Consider the following 22212-nt stretch of genomic DNA (forward strand, 5'->3'; position numbering starts at 1 on the left):
TAGGGAACAGAGACATATTTTCCTCATAGACACTCAGGGGCAGTTGTCAGTCCCTTCCTTGCTCAGTGCCTAACCCTCTACTTCAGCCAGATACCTGTGCCTACACCAATCACACCTGCTCATCTAAAACTGTAGGTGAGAGCCTACACTACACAGTTGGTGACCGACTACCTGGATACCTGAGCTGAATCCATACAAGAAAAATAAATGGACTCCTGGGCTTTAACCACCTAGTGAAAGGACATTAGAGCTTCAAAGGCTCTAATAATCAGACTAGCTCACTTGAGTGGCCTATTTGGGCATATCAAAACAAAACAAAACACGAAGCTAGGACACAATAAACAAACTTAAAATATATAAATACAATAACTTATTGATGGCTCAGAGACAACAGTCAATATCACATCACATAAAAAGGCAGATCATGATGGCTTTGGCAAGCTCCCAAATAAAAGCATCAGAAATCTTCCAGATGAAGAGAACTTCCTGGAACTTCCAGAGGTAGAATACAAAAGATTAATATACAGAACTCTTCAAGAGATCAGGCAAAATGCAGAAAAAACCAAGGAACACACAGACATAGCATTAGGGGAACTTAAGAAGATTAGAGAAGAGCAGAATGACAAATGTAATAGGCTGCAAAAATCCATAGAGAGACAGCAAATGGAAATTCAGAAGATGAACAACAAAATTTCAGAATTAGAAAACTCAATAGAAAGTCATAGGAACAGAACAGAGGAAATGGAAGTCAGAATTGGTGACGTTGAAGATAAAGCACTTGACACCAACATATTTGAGGAAAAATCAGATAAAAGAATTAAAAAAAATGAAGAAACCCTGAGAAGTAAGTGGGACTTTATCAGGAGGAATACATTATGAGTGATTGGAGTACCAGAACAGAGTGGGGGGAGGGGAGAGTAAGAGAAAATACAGAGAGAATTGTGGAAGATCTGTTGGTGGAAAACTTCCTGAATATCGTGAAAGAAGAGAAAATATCCAAGATGCTCACCGAACCCCACAAACATAGATCCCAAAAGAAAGTCACAGAAGATATAATCAAACTTGCTAAAACCAAAGACAGAGAATTTTAAGAGCGGTTAGGGATAATCAAAAAGTCACCTACAAATCACAGTAAATAAGACTAAGCTTGGACTACTCAGCAGAAACTATGCAGGCAAGAAGGCAAAGGGATGACACATTTAAAGCCTCGAAGGAAAAAAAAAATTGCCAGCAAAGAATTATATATCCAGTAAAACTCTCTCAAATATGAAGGCAAAATTAGGACATTTCTAGATAAAGAAAAGTTTAGGGATTTTTCAAAAGCCAAATCAAAATTACAAGAAATACTAAAGGTAGTCCTCCAGTCAGAAAATTAGTGTCATGGATTGAATTGTGTCCCCCCCAAAATATGTGCCAACTTGGTTAGGCCACAATTCCCAGTATTGTGTGGTTGTCCTCCATTTTATTATTGTAATTTTATGTTGAGAAGATTAAGGTGGGATTGTAATACCACCCTTAATCTGGTCACCACCCTGATGCAAGGTAAAGGGAGTTTCCCTGGTGTGTGGCCTGTACCGCCTTTTATCTCTCAAGAGATGAAAGGGAAGCAAGCAGAGGGTTTGGGACCTCATGCCACCAAGAAAGCAGCACCGGGAGCAGAGCTCGTCCTTTTGACCTGCAGTCCCCATGCCTGAGAAACTCCTCAACCATGAGAAGATTGAGGACAAGGACCTTCCTCCACAGCCAACAGAGAGAGAAATCCTTCCCCTGGAGCTGACACCTTGAATTTGGACTTTTAGCCTAGTTTACTGTGAGGAAATAAATTTCTCTTTGTAAAGCCATCCACTTGTAGTATTCCTGTTATGGCAGCATTAGATGACTAAGACAATCAGTAACATCAGAAAACAACCGAAGACTAGAACACAGGACAGAGCAAGCAGACATCAATCCAGATAAATCAAAGCTAAAATGCTGAAAACGGGGAAATAGAGACGTCATTCTGTAAAAGACAATAGCATTAAATCAAAAAAGAGGAACTAAAAAAAATGTAGTCGTTGGTCTTTCATGTGGAGAGGAAGTTGAGGCAATATAGAGAAATAAAGATTTGGTTTAAACTTAGAAAAATAGGGGTAAATATTAAGGTAACCACAAAGGAAACTAACAATCTTACACATGAAAATTAAAAAACAAGAAAAATGTAAAGACTCAACAAATACAAAAGCAACAATGAAAAAGAGGAAATGACATTATATGAAGAAAAACTACTCAGCACAGAAAATTAAATGCAAAAGAGAAACTGTCAACAACACACACATACACAAAAATGACAGCACTAAACTCGTACCTATCAAAAATCATGCTGAATATAAATAGACTAAATCCACCATTAAAAAACAGAGTGGCAGAATGCATTAAAAAAAAACACACTCCATCTATGTGTTGCCTGCAAGAGACATGCCTTAGACTTAAAGACACAAACTAAAATTCAAAGGACGGGAAAAAAAATATATCAAGCTAACAGCAATGAAAAAAGGGCAGGAGTGGCAATATTAATTTCTGACAAAATAAACTTTAAAATCCACCACAATGGATAAGGAAGGACACTGCATAATGATTACAGGGTCAATATACCAGTAGGATATAGCCATAACAAATATCTACACACCCAACGACAAGGATGCAAAATACATAAAACAAATTCTAACAGCATTGAAAAGAGAGAGAGCTCCACAATAATAGTAGACTTCAACACACCACTTTCGGTGAAGGACAGAACATCCAGAAATAAGCTCAATAAAGACATGGAAGATCTAAATGCCACAGTCAACAAACTTGACCTCATAGACATATACAGAGCACGCCACCCAACAGCAGCCAAGTATACTTTCTTTTCCAATGCACATGGAACATTCTCCAGAATAGACCGCACAGTAAGTCATAAAGCAAGCCTTAACAGAATCCAAAACATCGAAATATTACAAAGCATCTTTTCTGATCATGAAGCCGTAAAAGTAGAAATCAATAACAACAACAAAAAAAAAAACAAGGAAAAAAATCAAACACATGGAGACTGAACAATGCCTTGCTCGAAAACTACTGAGATATATAAGAAATTAAGGACAGAATAAAGAAATTCATAGAATCAAATGAGAATGAAAACGCTTCCTACCAAAACCTCTGGGACACAGCAAAATAAGTGCTCGGAGGTCAATTGTAGCAATAAATGCACACATCCATACAGAAGAAAGGGCCAAAATCAAAAAATTATCCCTCCAACTAGCACAAATAAATTGAGAGCAGCAAAAGGAGCCCTCAGCCACCAGAAGAAAGAAAATAATAAAAGTTAGAGCAGAATTAAATGAAATAGAGAACAGAAGAACAATTGAAAGAGTTAACAAGACCAAAAGCTGGTTCTTTGAATAGATCAACAAGATTGATAAACCATTGGCCAAACTGACAAAAGAAAAACAGGAGAGGAAGCAAATAACCCAAATAAGAAATGAGATAGGTGATACCACAATAGGCCCAACTGAAATTAAAAGAATCATAAGAGGATACAATAAATAATTGTGATTTTGCAAATTTGAAAACCTAGAGGAAAAGGACCAATTTTTAGAAACACGCTACCTACCTAAACTAACACAAACAGAAATAGAAGAACTAAATAAACATTTAACAAAAGAGATTGAAACGATAATTTAAAAACTCCCAACAAAAAAAAAAGCCCTGGCCCTGATGATTTCACTGGAGAATTCTACCAAACTTTCAGAGAAGAGTTAAAGCCACTGCTACTAAAGGTATTTCAGAGTGTAGAAAAGTATGGAATACTCCGAAACTCATTCTATGCAGCCACCATACCCCCATACCAAAACCAGGTAAAGATACCACAAAAAAAGAAAATCACACACCAATATTCCTCACGAACTTAGACACCAAAATCCTCAACAAAATTCTAGCCAATAGAATTCAACAACATATCAAAAAAATATTTCACCATGACCAAGTGGGATTCATACCAGGTATGTAGGGATGGTTTAACATTGGAAAAACAGTCAATGCACTTCATCACATAAATAAAACAAAAGACAAGAACCGCATGATCTTATTGATTGATGCAGAAAAGGCATTTGACAAAGTCCAACAACCATAGATGATACAAACTCTCAGCAAAACAGGAATAGAAGGGGAATTCCTCAGCATAGTAAAGGACATTTACACAAAGCCCACAGCCAAACATCATCCTCAATGGAAAGAGTCTGAAAGCATTTGCCTTGAGAGGGGGAACCAGACAAGGATGCCCTTTATCACTACTCTAATTCAATATTGTGCTGGAGGTCCTAGCCAGAGCAGTTAGGCTAGAAAAAGAACTAAAAAAAAAAACAAATTGATAAGGAAAAATAAAAGTGTCTCTATTTGCAGATGATATGATCTTATCTACAGGAAATGCTAAGGAATCCACAAGGAAACTACTGGAACTGATGGAAGAGTTCAGCACAGTATCAGGATACAAAATAAACATACAAAAATCAGTTGGATTCATCAATAAGGCTGGCATTAATCCCCAAAAAAAAAACAAAATAATAAATGTTGGACAGGTTGTGCAGAGACTGGAACACTTACACACTGCTGGTGGTAGTGAAAAATGGTACATCCACTTTGGAAATTGATTCGGTGCTTCCTTAAAGAGCTAGAACCAGAACTACCAGCAATCTCACCCCTTGCAATATATCCTAGAGAAATAAGAGCCCACACGCAACTAGATATATGCACACCCATGTTCGCTGCAGCACTGTTTACGGTACCAAAAAGGTGGAAACAACCAAGGTGCCCATCAACAGATGAATGGATAAACAAATTATGGCATAGTCACACAGTGGAATACTATGCAACCATAAAAAACGGGTGAATCTGTGAAACATCTCATAACATGGAGTAATCTGGAAGGCATTATGCTAAGTGAAATTAGTTGCAAAAGGAAAAATATTGTATGACACCAGTATTATAAGAACTTAAGAAAAGGTTTAAACATAGAAAAAATATTCTTTGATGGTTATGAGGGTGGGGAGGGAGGAAGAGGGGTATTCAGTAATTAGATAGAAGACAAGAATTATTTTAGGTGAAGGGAAGGACAATACACAATACAGGGGAAGTCAGAACAACTGGACTAAACCAAAAGCTAAGAAGTTTCTTGAATACAACCAAACACTTCGAGGGACAGAGTAGCAGGGACAGGAGTCTGAGGCCATGGTTTCAGGGGACATCTAGGTCAATTGGCATAACAAAGTGTATTAAGAAAATGTTCTGCATCCCACTTTGGTGAGTGGCATCTGACATCTTAAAAGCTAGAAAGCAGCCATCTAAGATGCATCAGTTGGTTTCAACCTGCCTGGAGCAAAGGAGAATGAAGACACAAGGAAAATAAGAGCCCAGGAGACAGAAAGGGCCACATAAACCAGAGACTCCATCAACCTGAGACTGGAAGAACTAGATGGTGCCCGGCTACCACCAATGATGTCCTGACAGGGAACACAACAGAGAATCCCTGATAGTGCAGGAGAAAAGTGGGATGTAGATTTCAAAATCTAGTTAAAACAAAAACGGACTTAATGGTTTAACTGAGACTGGAGGGACCCCAGAGCTCATGGCCCCCCGTCTCTCTGTTAGCTCAAAACTAAAACCATTCCTGAAGCCAGCTCTTCAGGCAAAGATTAAACTGGACTATAAGACGAAATGATACCGGTGAGGAGTGTGCTTCTTAGCCCAAGTAGACACAGGAGAAGAAGTGGGCAGTTGCTGTCCGGAGGCGAGATGAGAAGGCAGAGGGGGACAGGAACTGGTTGACTGGACACGGGAAATACAGGGTGGAGAGAGGGAGTATGCTATCATGTTGTGGGGAGGGCAACTAGGGTCACATAACTATGTGTGTACAAGTTTTTGTATGAGAAAATGAATTGTAAGGTTTCACTTAAAAATGTAAAATAAAAACATTTCTTTCTATTATTTGCTCTTACAAACTCAATGATTTTGCCAGTTAAGCTGCTGAACAATATCTACTTCCATACATAATACAAAAGAGAAAACCCATTGCCGTCAAGTCGATTCCGACTCATAGCTACCCTATAGGACACAATAGAACTGCCCCATAGAGTTTCCAAGGAGCGCCTGGTGAATTCGAACTGCTGACCTTTTGGTTAGCAGCCGTGGCACTTAACCACTATGCCACCAGGGTTTCCTGCATACATAATAAGGGTAATAAAATAATGAATCAATCCTTTCTTAAATCATTGCACACGAGTGTTCCATTGTGCAGGTTATGATGATTAAAGTCAGGAAAATGCGTAAAGCAATTTTTTGACATTGGGAAATATGCATCGTATTTTGTAAAAATTGCATGGTGGAGGCATCTGACCTCCTCGTCTAACTTTGCAAGGGGAGTAGAGAATCACTATCAACATCAGCAACCCGAGGCTGATTCTGATGAGGTGTGGGTCAGATATGCCTCTTCTCTCTGACCTTTTTGCCAGTTCTGACACGAAACGTTCTTCCCACTGTGTTCTCTGTTTCTCTGCTGGGTTTGACAATTCATTGCAATGGCCACACAGAACTCACAGAACAATACTCAGTGATTATGGGGTTTATTAGGAAAGTAACACGTTACACTTCAGCATCAGAAACAACTCAGGATACAGTTCTTTGATAATGACAGCCTCTTCTCAGCCATACCAGCAGGCAGACCTCTCTCTGGACCTTGGCCCCTTTGCCCAGCCTCTGACCTGCTTAGACAAGTGTTACAAAGCTCTTTAGCTCCGCCAGTAGGTGCCCACGGGGACCCCATTCTTCGAGGAAGCATTGACCTGAATGTGTTCAGTCAGCTTTCTTGCTCCTGGGTTGGCAAGCCCCACTGCAGCTGTCTTGTGCCAGTCTCCTGGTTCTGCTGCCTTTGCTGCTGCCATTCCTATGCCTCTGCTTCTCGCCACCCTGCCATCTCCAGTGTTACAGCTCTCTGTTTCCTGTGTGTAGGAGGTCTCAGCACAGGGATTGTGGGTCCAAATACCTCTGCTCGCATCTCTCCTTCTTGGTATTGATGTCCCTCTGCTCCAGAATTGAATCTCTTTTAAGGCTAGGAAGTTGGCAAAACTAGCCAATCTCCTCATTAAGGTTCCATGCACCTTATTTGCATGGTGCCACCCACACAGGGGTTGCATGCATCTTATATGCATTATTAGCAAGCTGTTCAAGCCCATTGGTGGGCCACAAGCACATTATTTGCATAGTTCCACCCATTCATCGTTGTGTGGGGAGACACAAAGACTGTGTATGACTGAAAGGGTCATATTAAGTAGTTCACTGTACCGCATATTTCATCTTCTATTATGGAATCATACATGCTACCATGAGTAAACTTTGTCGTTCCTGAATCTGGAAACTTAGTTCTCATGTAAGAATGAAATCGTCGCTCACCTCTGTAAAGCTTTTATTTAACTCATCAGGATAAGCCTGTACTAATTTCTTAGATGCTTTCATGAACTCATCAGGTATATCCACATTTTTTAAAAAAGGAAAACTATTTGAAGGAACTTCATACAGTCTCGTCCTTTTCATGCAAGAGTCAAGTGTGTCAATGATAGTATAGTATGTGGTTACACAAAATTGATCTCTGGCGCTCAATATTTCTGGAGCACTTCCTTTATTTACTTGTTTCTTTCTAATGCCTCTGTGGTGGTGGTGAACTGCTTGATAATATTTTGTGGCATTTCAAATTTTTCAAAATCTTCTCTTAAATTATGTAAATAAGCTGTTAATGACTGGTAGAGATCTGTGCATATCTTTAAATTTATTTCTGAATCTTGGAGAGCTTAACTTGTCCAATGAAAATGTTGCAGTGTATTCCACATAACCAATATAAATACATGCTCTAGCGTTTGCATTTTGTTGGTGATGCTTTCAGCTTCTCTTTTGGTATCTCCTTTCTGTGTCTGGTCTTCTGCAATGTTTTCTTAAGGCATCTAGAATCTGACTGTACAATTCCGGGATTGCGCTCATTGCGGGTGCTCCCCAGCGTGTATTAGACATTGTAATAGTTCCTCATTGCCTAAATATGTTTTACGAACTGCCCATCAGTGAATAGAGGAGGCAAAAAATGTGTAAAGTGACTGAATAGCAGAAAAAAAAAATAACAACTACTGCTTCTGGACAATAATCTACTGTGCTATGTCCTGTAAGATTAAGTGGCTTTGCAGCACATGGTATATTCATTACACTCTAAAATTTTCTGTTGTGTGCCTTTATGATGCTCTAACATAATGGAAACACTGTCGCAGAAATGGCCTCTGCACTTATAGAAATCTATTTTGCAAACTTCTCATAAATAGTAAAGTACTTGATTTGCAATCTTCACCGGTATGCCTTTTCAAGCTAGTAAATGTGATTAATTGCTCGACAGGTTTTCTGTCTGTTGGAGATGGGTATCTTAAAACAATACTTAGCTGACCTATATGAGAAAGATCAGGAATGGAATCTACAGACAAGCTAAAATAGCGAACTATACTTATTTCACTGAAAATAGCTGATAGAACTTTATCACTTATTAAGTTTATTAATTCTTCACATGTTGACTTGGAAATAAATGATGGGTTGTCCTTTCCTGTGTTACCATGTTTTGAGATGTGACCTGCTAAAAATGGATCAAACTGAACGAGTTCAAGAAAACCCCCCAAAATTTATATTTTGTGGGAACCCAAACACTTCATTTCTTCCTCAAAAAGATAGTCTACATTCAGCAATTATTATAATGACAGCAATAACGTGTTACAAAACATCTTTCCAATACTGACGTTCTTCATTAATTTGTGTTTCCAGTTCATGAGTTAGGCCAAAACCATGTCTTCAGTTTAAATATGACAACATACTATCTCTGTGAATTGAACTGTTTTCATGTTTATCAATCACATTCGAGTAGGGCCAGTCATTAACTCCATTTGTAGCGAATTGAGAAATAAATGGCTTAGGACTGAATAGTTTACAAACAAAACAATACACGGAGCTGACTGGTGGAATTTTCACCATTAGCTTTATACCCCACAAATATATTCTGGAGACAGAACCTTGATTGTTTATTATCCAGAAATTTTTGATATGAATTTTCAAATGATCCACGTTGATGTTTACAATCACTTGGCCCTCTTTCAATCCAATAATTTACATCATTAGAACAAAAATTATTCTGCAAAGCAGAATCTGTATTTATGTTATTTATGTTGGCAGGTATGACAATTCCAGATTCTAAAATAGTTTCATTTTCTACACTATTGTTATATATATTTTTTTACTATAGCAAGGAATGGGTACAGAATCTGTTATATCCTGTCTTAGTCATCTACTGCTGCTATAACAGAAATACCACACATGGATGGCTTTAACAAAGAGGAGTTTATTTTCTCACAGTAAAGTAGCCTAAAAATTCAAATTCAGGGCGTCAGCTCCAGGGAAGATTTTCTCTCTGTGTTGGCCTTCTCATCAGTCTTCCCCCAGATTAGGAACGCCTTCATGCAGGGACCTCAGGTCCAAAGGACACATGCTGCTTCTGGCACTGCTTTCTTTGCGGTGTGAGGTCCCTTGTCTCTCTGCTTGCTTCTGTCTTTTATATCTCAAGAGATTGCCTCAAGACACAATCCAATCCTGTAGGTTGAGTCCTGCCTCACTAACACAACTAACTGCAGCCCATCCTCCCTCATTAACATCAGAGAGGCAAGATTTACAACATACAGGAAACTCACACAATACCAGGATGGTCCAGACCAATTGATACACACATTTTTCGGGGACGTAATTCAATCCATGACGTATCCGCATTGCTATTAGTAACTTCAGCACAACCGGTACTCCTGCAACAATTTGCACCCATTAAACCCGAGCATTCAAAGGACAAGAAGTTTCTTCTGATTCATTATATTTTAAAAAGAAAGTTAATTTTGGAATTGTCTTTAGGGATTCACAAATCCTTTTCTTTGTATCTTCTGCAAACTTCAGTTTTTGCACTCCACTTTGTTGTTGGCGTTTCATTTTACCTGGATATAAAATTGCCACTTCATAAATTTGGTTTATCATATCAAATAAATTTGAATAATTGAAAATAACTAAAATTTATAAGATAAAATTTACATTTGAATTTGGACATTAACGACAAAAAATATATTTGGAAATTAGTAAGTAAAAAAAATTGATTTGGAACGTGTAATTTTTTTTCTTCAGGTCTGAGATAGTCAAAATAAATATTAATTACAAGGCAGTTGGAAATAATTTCATTCATTTGTTACATGATTGTCAGCCCACCCTTTGCAGATCTCCACAAGTGATTTTTGTCTTGAAATGATACTTAGAAACTTGCACACTCACGTTCTGTCCTTTGACGCTATGTCTGCAGAGTTCATTGGACTACTGCTGATACCCAATGGGGGCAAGAGATCACAAATGGGATGATACAAATACAAGGGTATGCTCAATCTGAAGATGCCTTTTGGTTTTCTTTGCACAGGACAGGACCAGATACAATATCAATCACATGATTACAGTGCCATTGGCTCATTCTTATGTGGTGGATGAGAGAGAACTTAATGTGAGGTTATACCCAATCAGTCTGAAGTGAAAAGGAAAATATAATTGTTATTGTATACAAAATTTATAAAACGAACATTTTATTCGTGGAATTGTTCAACTCCCATATTGGGAGATACGTACATAATTGATGTAACAATAGCCCCGCTTCTTGAAGAGCAAGTTTGTTTTGTGAGTCATAACTATCAATCAATTTCTTAAAAGAAAGTCAGTCTGAAAGGAAATGGAAAATAAAATGCATTTATATACTTATTTTTATCTAAATATTCATTTATTTCCTTGAGGAATTGTTCAATTTCCTTACATTGAGATATGTAAATATTCTGACAAAATATAAATATAATGTTCTGATAAATGCCCTTTGTTGCTTTACTGGAAGACAAATTTAGAAACACACTTGTTGCTGCAGAACAGAAATATATTTTGCTCAATAAATAAATACTGAATTTTGCATCCTCTTAATGAGTCTAATACCTCATTTATCAGCATGTATAGAGCAATATCAAGCATTGTATCCTGTACAGCAGACAATAAAAAATAAAACTCACTTGATACATAAACTAAAACTTTTCATGTTAGATAAATATTAACATTTCCAGTATTTTTTGGACCTTTGCTACGTTAGTATTTATTAAGTTGTTATCCACATTGTTGTTGTTGTTGCTGTTAAGTCAGTTCTGACTCCCAGCAACCAACCCTATATACATCAGAACGAAACTCTACCAGGTCCTGAGCCACTCTCAAAATTGTTACTATGTTTGAGTCCTTGTTGCAGCCACTGTGTCAATCCATCTCGTCAAGGGCATTCCTCTTTTTCGTTGACCCTCTACCTTACCAAACATGGGTATTATTTATTTATTTACTTTATTTAATGAGTATTTTATTCTAATATGTTAGAAATGCTTATTTCAGATAAATAATACATTTTAGTGAATCTTCCACAAAAGTGCCCCTAATGCCAGAGAAGATAAACCAGGAAGGGTTAGGTGAGGACATAAAACGTCAAAATATTTTGTTTTTTATTCAAGAATGGAATGGCTTTTATATTTTTCCTTTTAATACATTTAAATTTAATTTAACTTCTAATTTAAAGTTTTTTTTTTTTTTTTTTTTTAACTCTCTACAAAGTCTTTTATCCAAATAAGTAGCACATCTTATTTCTATGCATGGGCAGGACTTCTTTCTTAAAATAAAAAAATGCCAACTAGTTCATTCCGAGTTACTGACCCCACAGGGTTTCCATGGCCGTAAATCTCTAAGGAAGCAGACAAGCACGTCTTTCTCCCGCAGAACCGCTGACGGTTTTGAACAACGAACTTTTCAGTTAGCAATCAATCACTTTAACCACAAATTCAGGAAATACGAAACAGTTTATATGAATCAAACACTTCAATTCACCATTCACGTTTCTACCTGAATTTCTTAACATTCCGTCAGTGTTTTACAATTCAAACAAAGTCTCAAAATAAAAATCTACCTTTAAAATAAAACAAATGTCTTTTTTTAGTCCTCCCTGCTCTCAAAATTTTCCCCTAGGATTGACCGATTGACCAGAAAAAAAAAGTGTTGTGTGTATATTTGAAGTTATTACTGTTTTTTATTTGAATTGCTTAAAAACAACTAAATTTTAAATAATCCTGTAGGGAGCACTCATTTGTGCCAATCTTGTGCAGGTAGCAGAATTTCTAAAGTCCTCTCGGTCAGAATCTAAACATTTTCTTCTGGATTCCTCTCAAAATCTCCCAGTGTTTGCCTGCCTACCTCACCCTCTTTCTGAGGGCAAGTTGGGTTTGCAGTGGCTGTGGGTGGGCTCCAATTCCGGAGAAAGGAGTCTGGCATTCTTTACCTGCAGGAGGGATACAACAGCCATAGTGGGGAGTCCTAAATAGTGTGAAGGTTTAGTGAGGCAAGACTGGAATGCAGGAAGGATCACCAAATAGAGAAAGCAGCTGGTTCAAGGGTTGGGAAATCACAAAGAGCAAATTCTTCACAATGGCTGAGCATTGTGCATTTTTCTTTGAAGTGTCCTTTTCCTTGTTGATTTATTATGAGTTCTTCATGTAGTGAGTGGGTATTAATTCATTATCTAAGTTGATTACAAATGGGCTCTTCTATCACTTCTTTTAACCTTGCTTATTATGTCCTTTTGCCACACAAGTTTCCTTGGACAAATTTTTCTGTACCATTTGCTTGTTTATTTGGTATAGTTCATAAATTCAAGTGGCACAAATACTTTAAAAAGTAGAGATAATTTAGTGGGAATTATCTTTCCTACCCTTCCCCTAGCCTTCTTCTCTGTTGAAGGCAACCATATTAGGAGATTTTTGTATATCCTTTTCTGATCAGTATTTTTTTTTAATTTCTTAATTAATTTTAAAAAAGTTGTAGATTTACAGAATTACTATGAAGACCGTATAGAGAGTTCCTGTATACCTCACGCCCAGTTTCCCCTATTTTTGACATTTTACTTTAGAATGGAGTATTTATAACACTGATGTTGTTAGGTGCCCTGAAAGCAGTTCTGACTCATAGCAACCCTATGTACAACAGAACAAAACACTGCTAGGTCCTGTGCCATCCTCGTGATCCTTGCTATGTTTGAGCCCATTAGCGCAGCCACTGTATCAATCCACCTTACTGAGGGCCTTCTTCTTTTTTGCAGACCCTCTGCCTTGCCAAGCATGATGTCCTTCTCCAGGGACTGGCCCTTCTTGATAACATGTCCACAGTACCTGAGATTAATTCTCGACACCCTTGATTCCAAAGAGCACTCTGGCTATACTTCCAAGACAAACTTGTTCATGCTTCTGGCAGTCCATGGTATATTCAATATCCTTTGACAGCACCATAATTCAAAGTCATCAATTCTTCTTCGGTCTTCCTTATTCACTATCCAGCTTTCACATGCATATGAAGTGACTGAAAATATCATGGCTTAGGTCAGGTACACCTTAGTCCTCAAAGAGATATCATCGCTTTTCAACACCTTAAAGAGGTCTTTTGCAGCAGATTTGCCCAGTGTAATAAGTCACTTGATTTCTTGACTGCTGCTTCCATAGGCTCTGACCGTAGATTCAAGAAAAATGAAATCCTTGACAACTTCAATATTTTCCCCATTTATCATGATGTTGCATATTGGACCGGTTGCAATAATTTTTTTTTTTTAATGTTAAAGCATAATCCTTACTGAAGGCTATAGTCTTTGATCTTCATCAGGAGGTGCTTCAAGTCCTTTTCACTTTCAGCAAGCAAGGTTGTGTCATCTGCATTTTGCGGGTTGTTAATAAGTCTTCCACCAATGCTGATGCCCCGTTTTTTTCATATAGTCCAGCTTCTAGGATTATTTACTCAGCATGCAGATTGAATAAGTATGCTGAAAGGATACAACCCTAATACATACCCTTCCTGATTTTAAACCACTCAGTACCCCTTTGTTCTGTTTGATCAACTGCCTCTTGGTCTATGTACACACTACTCATGAGCATAATTAAGTGCTCTGGAATTCCCATTCTTCACAATGTTATCCATAACTTGTTATGATTCACTCAGTTGAGTGCCATTGCATAGTCAGTAAAACACAGTTAAACATCTTTCTGGTATTCTCTACTTTCAGCCAAGATCCATCTGACATCAGCAATGATGTCCCTCATTCCACGTCCTCTTCTGAATCCAGCTTGACTTTTTGGCAGTTTCATGCCGATGTACTTCTGTAACCATTTTTGAATGATCTACGGCAAAATTTTACTTGTGTGTGATATTAATGCTATTGTGTGATAATTTCTTCATTCTGTTTGATTGCCTTTCTTTGGAACGGACACAAATACGAATCTCTTCCAGTCAGTTGGCTAGGTAGCTGTCTTCTAAATTTCTTGGCATAGACGAGCAAATACCTCTAGTGCTACATCCATTTGTTGAAACATCTCATTTGGCATTCCATCAATTCCTGGAGCCAGTACTGATATATTATTATTTATTGAAGTCCATACTTCACTTGTTCTCAATTTATCCCTAATGTCCTTTTTGGGTTCCAGGATCCCATCCAGGATACCACATGGCATTTAATTGTCAAGTCTCCTTAGGATTCTCTTGGTTGTGACAGTTCCTCAGACTTTGTTTTTTATGACCTTGACGGTTTTGAGGAATACTGGTCAGGTATTTTGTAGAATGTCCCTAAATTGGGATTTTTGAATTTGAGATACATTTATTCATATACCATAAAATTCACCCTTTTAAATTGCACATTTCAGTGCTTGTATAAATATATCTGCAACATTTCGCAACTATCCCTACTAATTCTAGAACATTTTCTTCATCCCAAAAGGAAACCTCTTGCCTATTAGCAATCACTCCCCACCCCTATCTCCTGGCGACTACTAATCTGCTTTCTGTCTCTATGAATTGTCTGTTCTGGACATTTCATATAAATGAAATCATACAATACGTGGTCTTTTGTGACTGACTTCTTTCATTCAGCATAATGTTTTCAAGGTTCATCCGTATTGCAGCATCACACCGTACTTCATTCCTTTTTATGTATCTGTCATATGGATATGGAGCCCTGGTGGCGCAGTGGCTAAGAGCTTAGCTGGTAACCAAAAGGTCAGCAACAGGCTTGTTGGTCTATGTGGATATATTATACCATACCACATGTTGTTTATTCATTCTTAAGGTGATGGATATTTGGGTTTTATGAATGAAGCTATTATGAATTAGGCTGATAGGAACATATGCATATACATTTTTCTATGGTTGTATATTTTTTTTTAGGTGTATATTAGGAGTGGAATTTCTGGAGCGTATGTTAACCTTATGGTTAATATTTTTTTAAGGCTTTTTTTTTACATTGTGGTAAATGTATCAGTAACAGGGCATTGCCATTTCAACAATCTTCACATGCACAGTTCAAGGCATTAAATATGTTCATCATGTTGTTCAACCATCACCATGAACCATTTCCAAATTGTTCCATCATCCTTAACAGAAGCTTGTTGTTGTTAGGTGCCATCGAGTCAGTTCCGACTCATAACAGCCCTATTGGACAGAGTAGAACTGCCCCATAGGGTTCCCAAAGAGCAGCTGGTGGATTTGAACTGATGACCTTTTGGTTAACAGCCAAGCTCTTAACCACTATGCAACCAGGGCTCCAAAAACAGAATCTTAATATCCTCTATGTGGTTAATACTTTTAAGAACTGCACTGCTAAACACTTTTCCAAAATGGCTGCACCATTTTACATTCCCACTACCAGCAGTGTATTAGAGCTCTGATTTCCATATCCTCACAACACTTGTTTTTGTCTGTCTCTTTGGTTATATCCCTCCCAATGGGCATGGAAAGCTGGACAATGAATAAGGAAGACCAAAGAATCAGCACCTTTGAATTGTGGTGTTGGCGAAGAATACTGAATATACCATTGCTGCCAAAAAGAATGAACAAATCTGTCTTGGAAGAAGTACAACCAGAATACTCCTTAGAAGTGAGGATGGCGAGACTACATCTCACATGCTTTGGACAGGTTATCAGGAGGGATCAGTCCCTGGAAAAGGACATTATGCTCGATAGAATAGATGGTCAGTGAAAAAGAAGAAGACTGTCACAAGATAGATGGACACAGTGACTGCAACAATGGGCTCAGACATAGCAACAGTTGTGGGGATGATGCAGGACCAGGCAGTGTTTTCTTCTGTTGTGCATAGGGTCACTATGAGTTGGAAATGACAGGAAGGCACCTAAGAACAACAAGTGGGCAGGGAGCAGCATCTCACTGTGTTTTTGACTTGCATTTCCTTAAAGACTAATGATGTTAAGCGCCTGTCTTTTCAAGAGCTGATGGACCATTTCCTTACCTTCTTTAGAGAACTGTCTATTCAAAACCTTTACTCATATTTTAAATTGGGTTATTTGTGGTTTTATTGTTGACCTGTAAATGTTTTATTAATTTATATTTTTTTATAATTTTTATTGTGCTTTAAGTGATTTACTATTATTTTTTGCACATATTCTGGACACTAGACCATTATCAGTTCTAGGGTTTGCAAATATTATCTCCCATAGTGTTGTCTTTTCACTTTTTTAATTGTGTCCTTTGAATTAAAAAAAAAAAAAGTTTAATTTTGGTGAAGTTAGATTTATCTGTTTTTTCCCCTTTGGTTGCTTGTGCTTTAGGTGTTGTATCTAAGAAATCATTACCTATCTCAAGGTCAAAAAGATTTACATCTTTTTTTTCTTTTTTTAAAGAGTTTTATAGTTTTAGCTCTTATACTTGTTTCAGTTCTGTAAAAAATAGCTTTGTTTTCAGATTTTATGTAATTAAAGCTCATAGCAAGGTCAAGGAGCCTTGGTGGTACAGTGGTAACGTGCTTGGCTGCTATCCTGGAAAAACAAACCTAGTAAACCCTATGGAACAGTTCTACGCTGTCCTCCTACAGGGTCACTAGGAGTTGGAATCAACTCCAAGGGAACAGTTTTTTTGTTTGTTTTTAAAACTCATATCCTTGTGTGTTTGATACGGAGATAAGTCTACACTTTGAAAAACAATGAACTTTTGGGGAGACCCATCAGGGCCTAGCAGCACAGTCTTTATATCAAAGTTACTGGTTATGTCTCTGTTTCTGTACCTTCAATTCCCAATTGCAGGATATGCTGAACCAGGCCTATGAATTGACGTAAATTATCCTTTCTTTAAGAAAATGAGTGATCCAAAAGGGCAGCCCACTTTCAGTTTTCTTTAAGGCCCAGGTAGCCCATGATGCCTTCTCTGACATACAAAGCCAAGTTCATAATGCAGCAGCATCACCACCAGGAAATTAGACAATCAAAAGTATATTACAGTTGAGAAATAATTTTATTTTATGTTGATACTGAGATTAACTCTACAGCAACAACTAAACAACAAAATACTTATATTTTAATTATAAATTTAATTCATGATCACTGTAAAATGTACAAAGAATTGTAACACGTACAAGACAAAAATTAAAAAATGCCCACATTGTCAAAGCCCAGAGGAGTTTAAGGAGACATGACAGTTAAATACAGTGTGGTGTCCTAGATGGAATCCTGGAACAGAAAAATGGCATTAGGGAAAACTGAGGAAATATTGATAAGATATAATTATTTAATTGAAAAAATACACCTAATAACCACTCCCCAGAAGTGGTGGTGTTGTTGGGTGCCATTGAGTTGGTTCCGGCTTACAGTGACCCTATGTACAACAGAAGGAAACACTGCCTAGTCCTATGCCATCCTCATAATTCTTTGAGCCCATTGCTGCAACCACTGTGTCACTCCATCTTGTTGAGGGTCTTCTTCTTTTTCACTGACTCTCTACCTTACCAACAAGCATGATGTCCTTCTCCAGGGATTGGTCCCTCCTAATAAACATGTCCAAAGTATGTGAGACGAAGTCTTACCATCCTCCCTTCTAAGAAGCATTTTGGATGTACTTCTTGCAAGACAGATTTGTTTGCTCTTTTTGGTGGTTCATGGTATATTCAATATTCTTTGCCATAACTCAGAGGTATCAATTCTTCTTCTATCTTCCTTGTTCATCATCCAGCTTTCACATGCATATGAGGTGACTGAAAACACCATGGCTTAGGTCAGGCACACCTTAGTCCTTACAATGACATCTTTGCTTTTTAACACTTCGAAGAGGTCTCTTACAGCAGATTTGCCCAATGCAAGGCAGCATTTGATTTCTTGACTGCTGTTTTCATGGGTGTTGATTGTAGATCCAAGTAAAATTAAGTCCTTGACAACTTCAATCTTTTCTCCATTTATTATGATGTTGCTTATTGGCCCAGTTGTGAGGATTTTTGTTTTCTTTATGTTGAGGTGTAATCCCTACTGAAGGCTGTAGTCTTTGATCCTCCTCAGTAAGTGTTTCAAGTCCTTTTCACTTTCAGCAGGCAAGGTTGTGTCATCTGCATATTGCAGGTCATTAATAAGTATTCCTTCAATCCTGATGCCCCGTTCTTCATATAGGCCAGCTTCTAGCATTATCTGCTCAGCATACAGATTGCATAAGTACAGTGAAAGGATATAACCCTAACACACACCTTTCCTGACTTTAAACCATGTAGTATCCCCTTGTTCTGTTTGAACAACTGCCTCTCGATCTATGTACAAGTTCCTAATGAGCACCATTAAGTGTTCTGGAATTCCCATCCACAATGTTATCCATAATTTATTATGATTCACACAGTCAAAGGCCTTTGCATGGTCAATTAAACACAGGTAAACATCTTTCTGGTATCCCTGCTTTCAGCCAGGAAACATCTCAGATTAGCAAGGATTTCCCTCATTCCATGATCTCTTCTGAATCTGGCTTGAATTTATGGCAGTTCCCTGTCAATGTACTGATGCAGCTGCTTTTGAATGATCTTCTGCAAAATTTTACTTGTGATAAAAAAAAAAAAATTAGTGATATTGATAATATTATTCGATAATTTTCACATTCAGTTGTATCATCTTTCTTTGGAATAGGCATAAATACGGATCTCCTCCAGTCAGTTGGCCAGGTTGCTATCTTCTGAATTTCTCGGCATAGACGAGTGAGCACCTCCAGCACTGCATCCATTTGTTGAAACATCTTAATTGGTATTCTGTCAATTCCTAAAGACTTGTTTTTTGCCAACGCCTTCAGTGCATCTTGGACTTCTTCCTTCAGTACCATCAGTTCTTGATCATATGCTACTTCCTGAAATGGTTGAACGTCAACCAATTCTTTTTGGTACAGGGACTCTATTCCTTCCATCTTCTTTTGATGACTCCTGTGTTGTTCAGCATTTTGCCCATAGAATCCTTCACTGTTGCAACTGGAGGCTTGAATTCTTTTTCAGTTTTTTCAGCTTCAGAAATGCCAAGAGCATTCTTCCCTTTTGGTTTTCTAACTCCAGGCCTTTGCACATTTCATTACAATACTTTACTTTGACTTCTCCAGCTGCCCTTTGAAATCTTCTGTTCATCTTTTTTACGTCATCATTTCTTCCTTTTGCTTTGGCTACCCAACATCCAAGACCAACTTTCAGAGTCTCTTCTAACATCCATTTTTGTCTTTCTTTCCTATCTTTTTAGTGACCTCTTGCTTTCTTCTTGTATTACGTCTTTGATGTCGTTGCACAATTATTCTGGTCTTCGGTCATTCCCCTGTCAGTTTGTCGTACTCGGGGGCTTGTGTGTTGCAGTGATGCTGGAAGCTGGTATTCAAACACCAGCAGAGTCACCTGTGGTGGACAGGTTTCAGATGAGCTTCCAAACTTAGACTAGGAAGATGGACCTGGTGGTCTACTTCTGAAGAAAATTAGCCAGGGACAATCTTATGAATAGCAGTGGAACATTGTCCGATATAGGGCTGGAAGATGAGCCCCCCAGGTTGGAAGGCACTCAAAAGATGACTGGGGAAGAGCCGCCTCCTCAAAGTAGAGTCGACCTTAATGATGTAGATAGAGTCAAGCTTTAGGGACCTTCATTTGTTGATGTGGCATGGCTCAAAATGGAGAAAAAAAACTGCAAACATCCATTAATAATCAGAATTTTGAATGTATGAAGTTCGAATCTAGGAAAATTGGAAATGATCAAAAATGAAATGGAATGCATAAAACACTGATATCCTAGGCGTTAGTAAGCTGAAATAGACTGGTATTGGCCATTTTGAATCAGGCAATCATATGGTCTACTATTCCAGGAATGACAGATTGAAGAGGAATGGTGTTGCATTCATTGTCAAAAAGAACATTTCAGGATCTAACCTGAAGTATAATGCTGTCAAAAAACAAACAAACTTGTAGCCATAGAGTCGATTCCAGCTTATAGTAACCCTATAGGACAGAGTAGAACTGGCCCATAGGGTTTCCAAGGAGCGCCTGGTGGATTCCAACTGCCAACCTTGTGGTTAGCGGCCTTAGCTCTTAACTGCGCAACCAGAGTTTCCAGGTGGACCTTAAGGGGATTGTAAACCAGTATTGTTTAGCCAAGGGTGCCTGCAAGGATTTGTTGGGCAACTCAGTGACTTCCCAAGTATTTTGCACATCTCTAAAAACTGGAAGACATGGCTACTGCCCCCACGGCAGTGGTTTGTGGGGTACCAGAAGCCCCGTCTCAGGAGGCCCGCTCTGCGGATGTGCCAGGCTGGGTACCACTCAGTCACCTGGGTCCCGGATGATGCAGGCCCGCTTGCGGTGTGACGACACCGGACCACTGCGGCAACTTGGTGCGCCTGCGCGGTGCAGGGCTGGTGCGCAAGCGCACAGGATCCTAGGTTTTTAGGAGGCGCTGCGCAGCTGGTCGGACGCAGAGCGGAGCAGCGATAGGAGATGCCCCACGCCTTAGCGTGAGGAGCGGTCAGTGGCGACATGGAGCGAGTCAGGTCAGGAGCAGATGGCTGCCCTCGGACAGCCAGCTTGGGGATCTTTTTAATCTCTTCCTCAGATACTAAAATCTGCAGGAAAAGTTCTATAACTTGGGAATGCGGGCACTCCAGTCCTTTGTTCTGGAGAACTGGATCGGGCGCCTTTGGAGGCTCGGATCCTCTGCTGTCGGTCCCTGCACCGTATCCTGTCCGCATCCTGTTAGGGTCCCATCCTCCCACATAGTCAGGTCCCGTTGCGTGCTGTTGCACCCACTGCAACCCCTGTGTCCCGTGGGTGTGAGCTAGTGCTTGTGGCTGCCCGGGAGCGGGTGGCGGGATTGCCGCAGTGGTTGGGGGAGGTGGCGAGATGGCCTCCGTGGAGAGAAGCGGTGGTGGGGTGACCACCGTGGGGGGGGTGGCGGACTAGCTGTGATGCTGGGGGGGCGTTGGGTGGCCGCACGGGTGAGAAGTGCGGTGAGGTGACCACAGCGAGGGGAAAGGCGAGGTGGGATGGCGGGGAGGGCAGAGAGACGGCCGCAGTGGTCAGGAGACGGCGCGAGGCTGCCGCAGGGGTAGAGGGGCGGCAGGGCGGTGCTTGTGGGTGCTTTGGTGGCTCGGTGACTGTGGTGGAGGGGAGGGGAGGGCAGTGGAGGGGCTGCCTTGGCCCGCGGCGAGGGGCGGTGGCAGTGTGGCCACGTCGGAGGGGAGTGGTCTGCGGCGGAGGGAAGAGGATGGAGGGGCTTCCGTAGTAGAGGGGGCAGCAGGGCCGGCGGGGGTGCAGGGTGCCTGTGGCGGCCGGACGGGCGGTGGCGGGGGACCGTGGTGGCGGGGAGGCCGTGTCGGGGGGCCGGGGGCGGCACGGTGGTCTGTGGTGGCAGGCGGTGTGGCCACGTTGGAGGGGCGTGGTCTGCGGCGGAGGGAAGAGGATGGAGGGACTGCCGTAGTAGAGGGGGCAGCAGGGCCGGCGGGGGTGCAGGGTTCCTGCGGCGGCCGGACGGGTGGTAGCGGGTAGCCTTGGTGGAGGGGAGGCCGTGTCGAGGGGCCGGGGGCCACAGGGTGGTCTGTGGCGGCAGGCGAGGTGGCCACAGCGAGGTGGGAGTGCTCGGCAGTGGGGTGGGGGCCGGGGAGGTGGACGGCTAGTCACAGGAGAAAGGGTTCCGTTAAGTCTTCAGTTTGTTAACGGATACCGTTACCACCGCGGATCAAAAAGGAGAAGGCTAAATATTGTGACTTCCATGTCGATTTTA

General features: G+C 40.0%; 2 protein-coding genes across 8 annotated transcripts in view; both read left to right on the forward strand.

The window, feature by feature from the left end:
• Positions 1–22212, forward strand: part of LOC126087670 (uncharacterized) — a 332855-nt gene that overhangs the window by 90767 nt on the left and 219876 nt on the right. The window lies entirely within an intron of this gene.
• Positions 20872–22212, forward strand: part of SNURF (SNRPN upstream open reading frame) — a 28307-nt gene continuing 26966 nt past the window's right edge. For 2 of the 3 annotated variants that reach the window (XR_007519820.1, XM_049905229.1), the window contains exon 1: positions 20872–20983. Coding sequence is in view for 2 of the 3 variants with exons in the window: in XM_049905229.1 (XP_049761186.1) it covers positions 20970–20983 (14 nt within the window). In the remaining variant the exon portion in view is untranslated. The remainder of the gene's footprint in view (positions 20984–22212) is intronic. The other variant, XM_049905230.1, reaches the window with a different exon arrangement.

Source organism: Elephas maximus, chromosome 13 (genome assembly GCF_024166365.1).
Source record: "Elephas maximus indicus isolate mEleMax1 chromosome 13, mEleMax1 primary haplotype, whole genome shotgun sequence".
In the NCBI taxonomy this organism is placed as follows: domain Eukaryota; kingdom Metazoa; phylum Chordata; class Mammalia; order Proboscidea; family Elephantidae; genus Elephas; species Elephas maximus.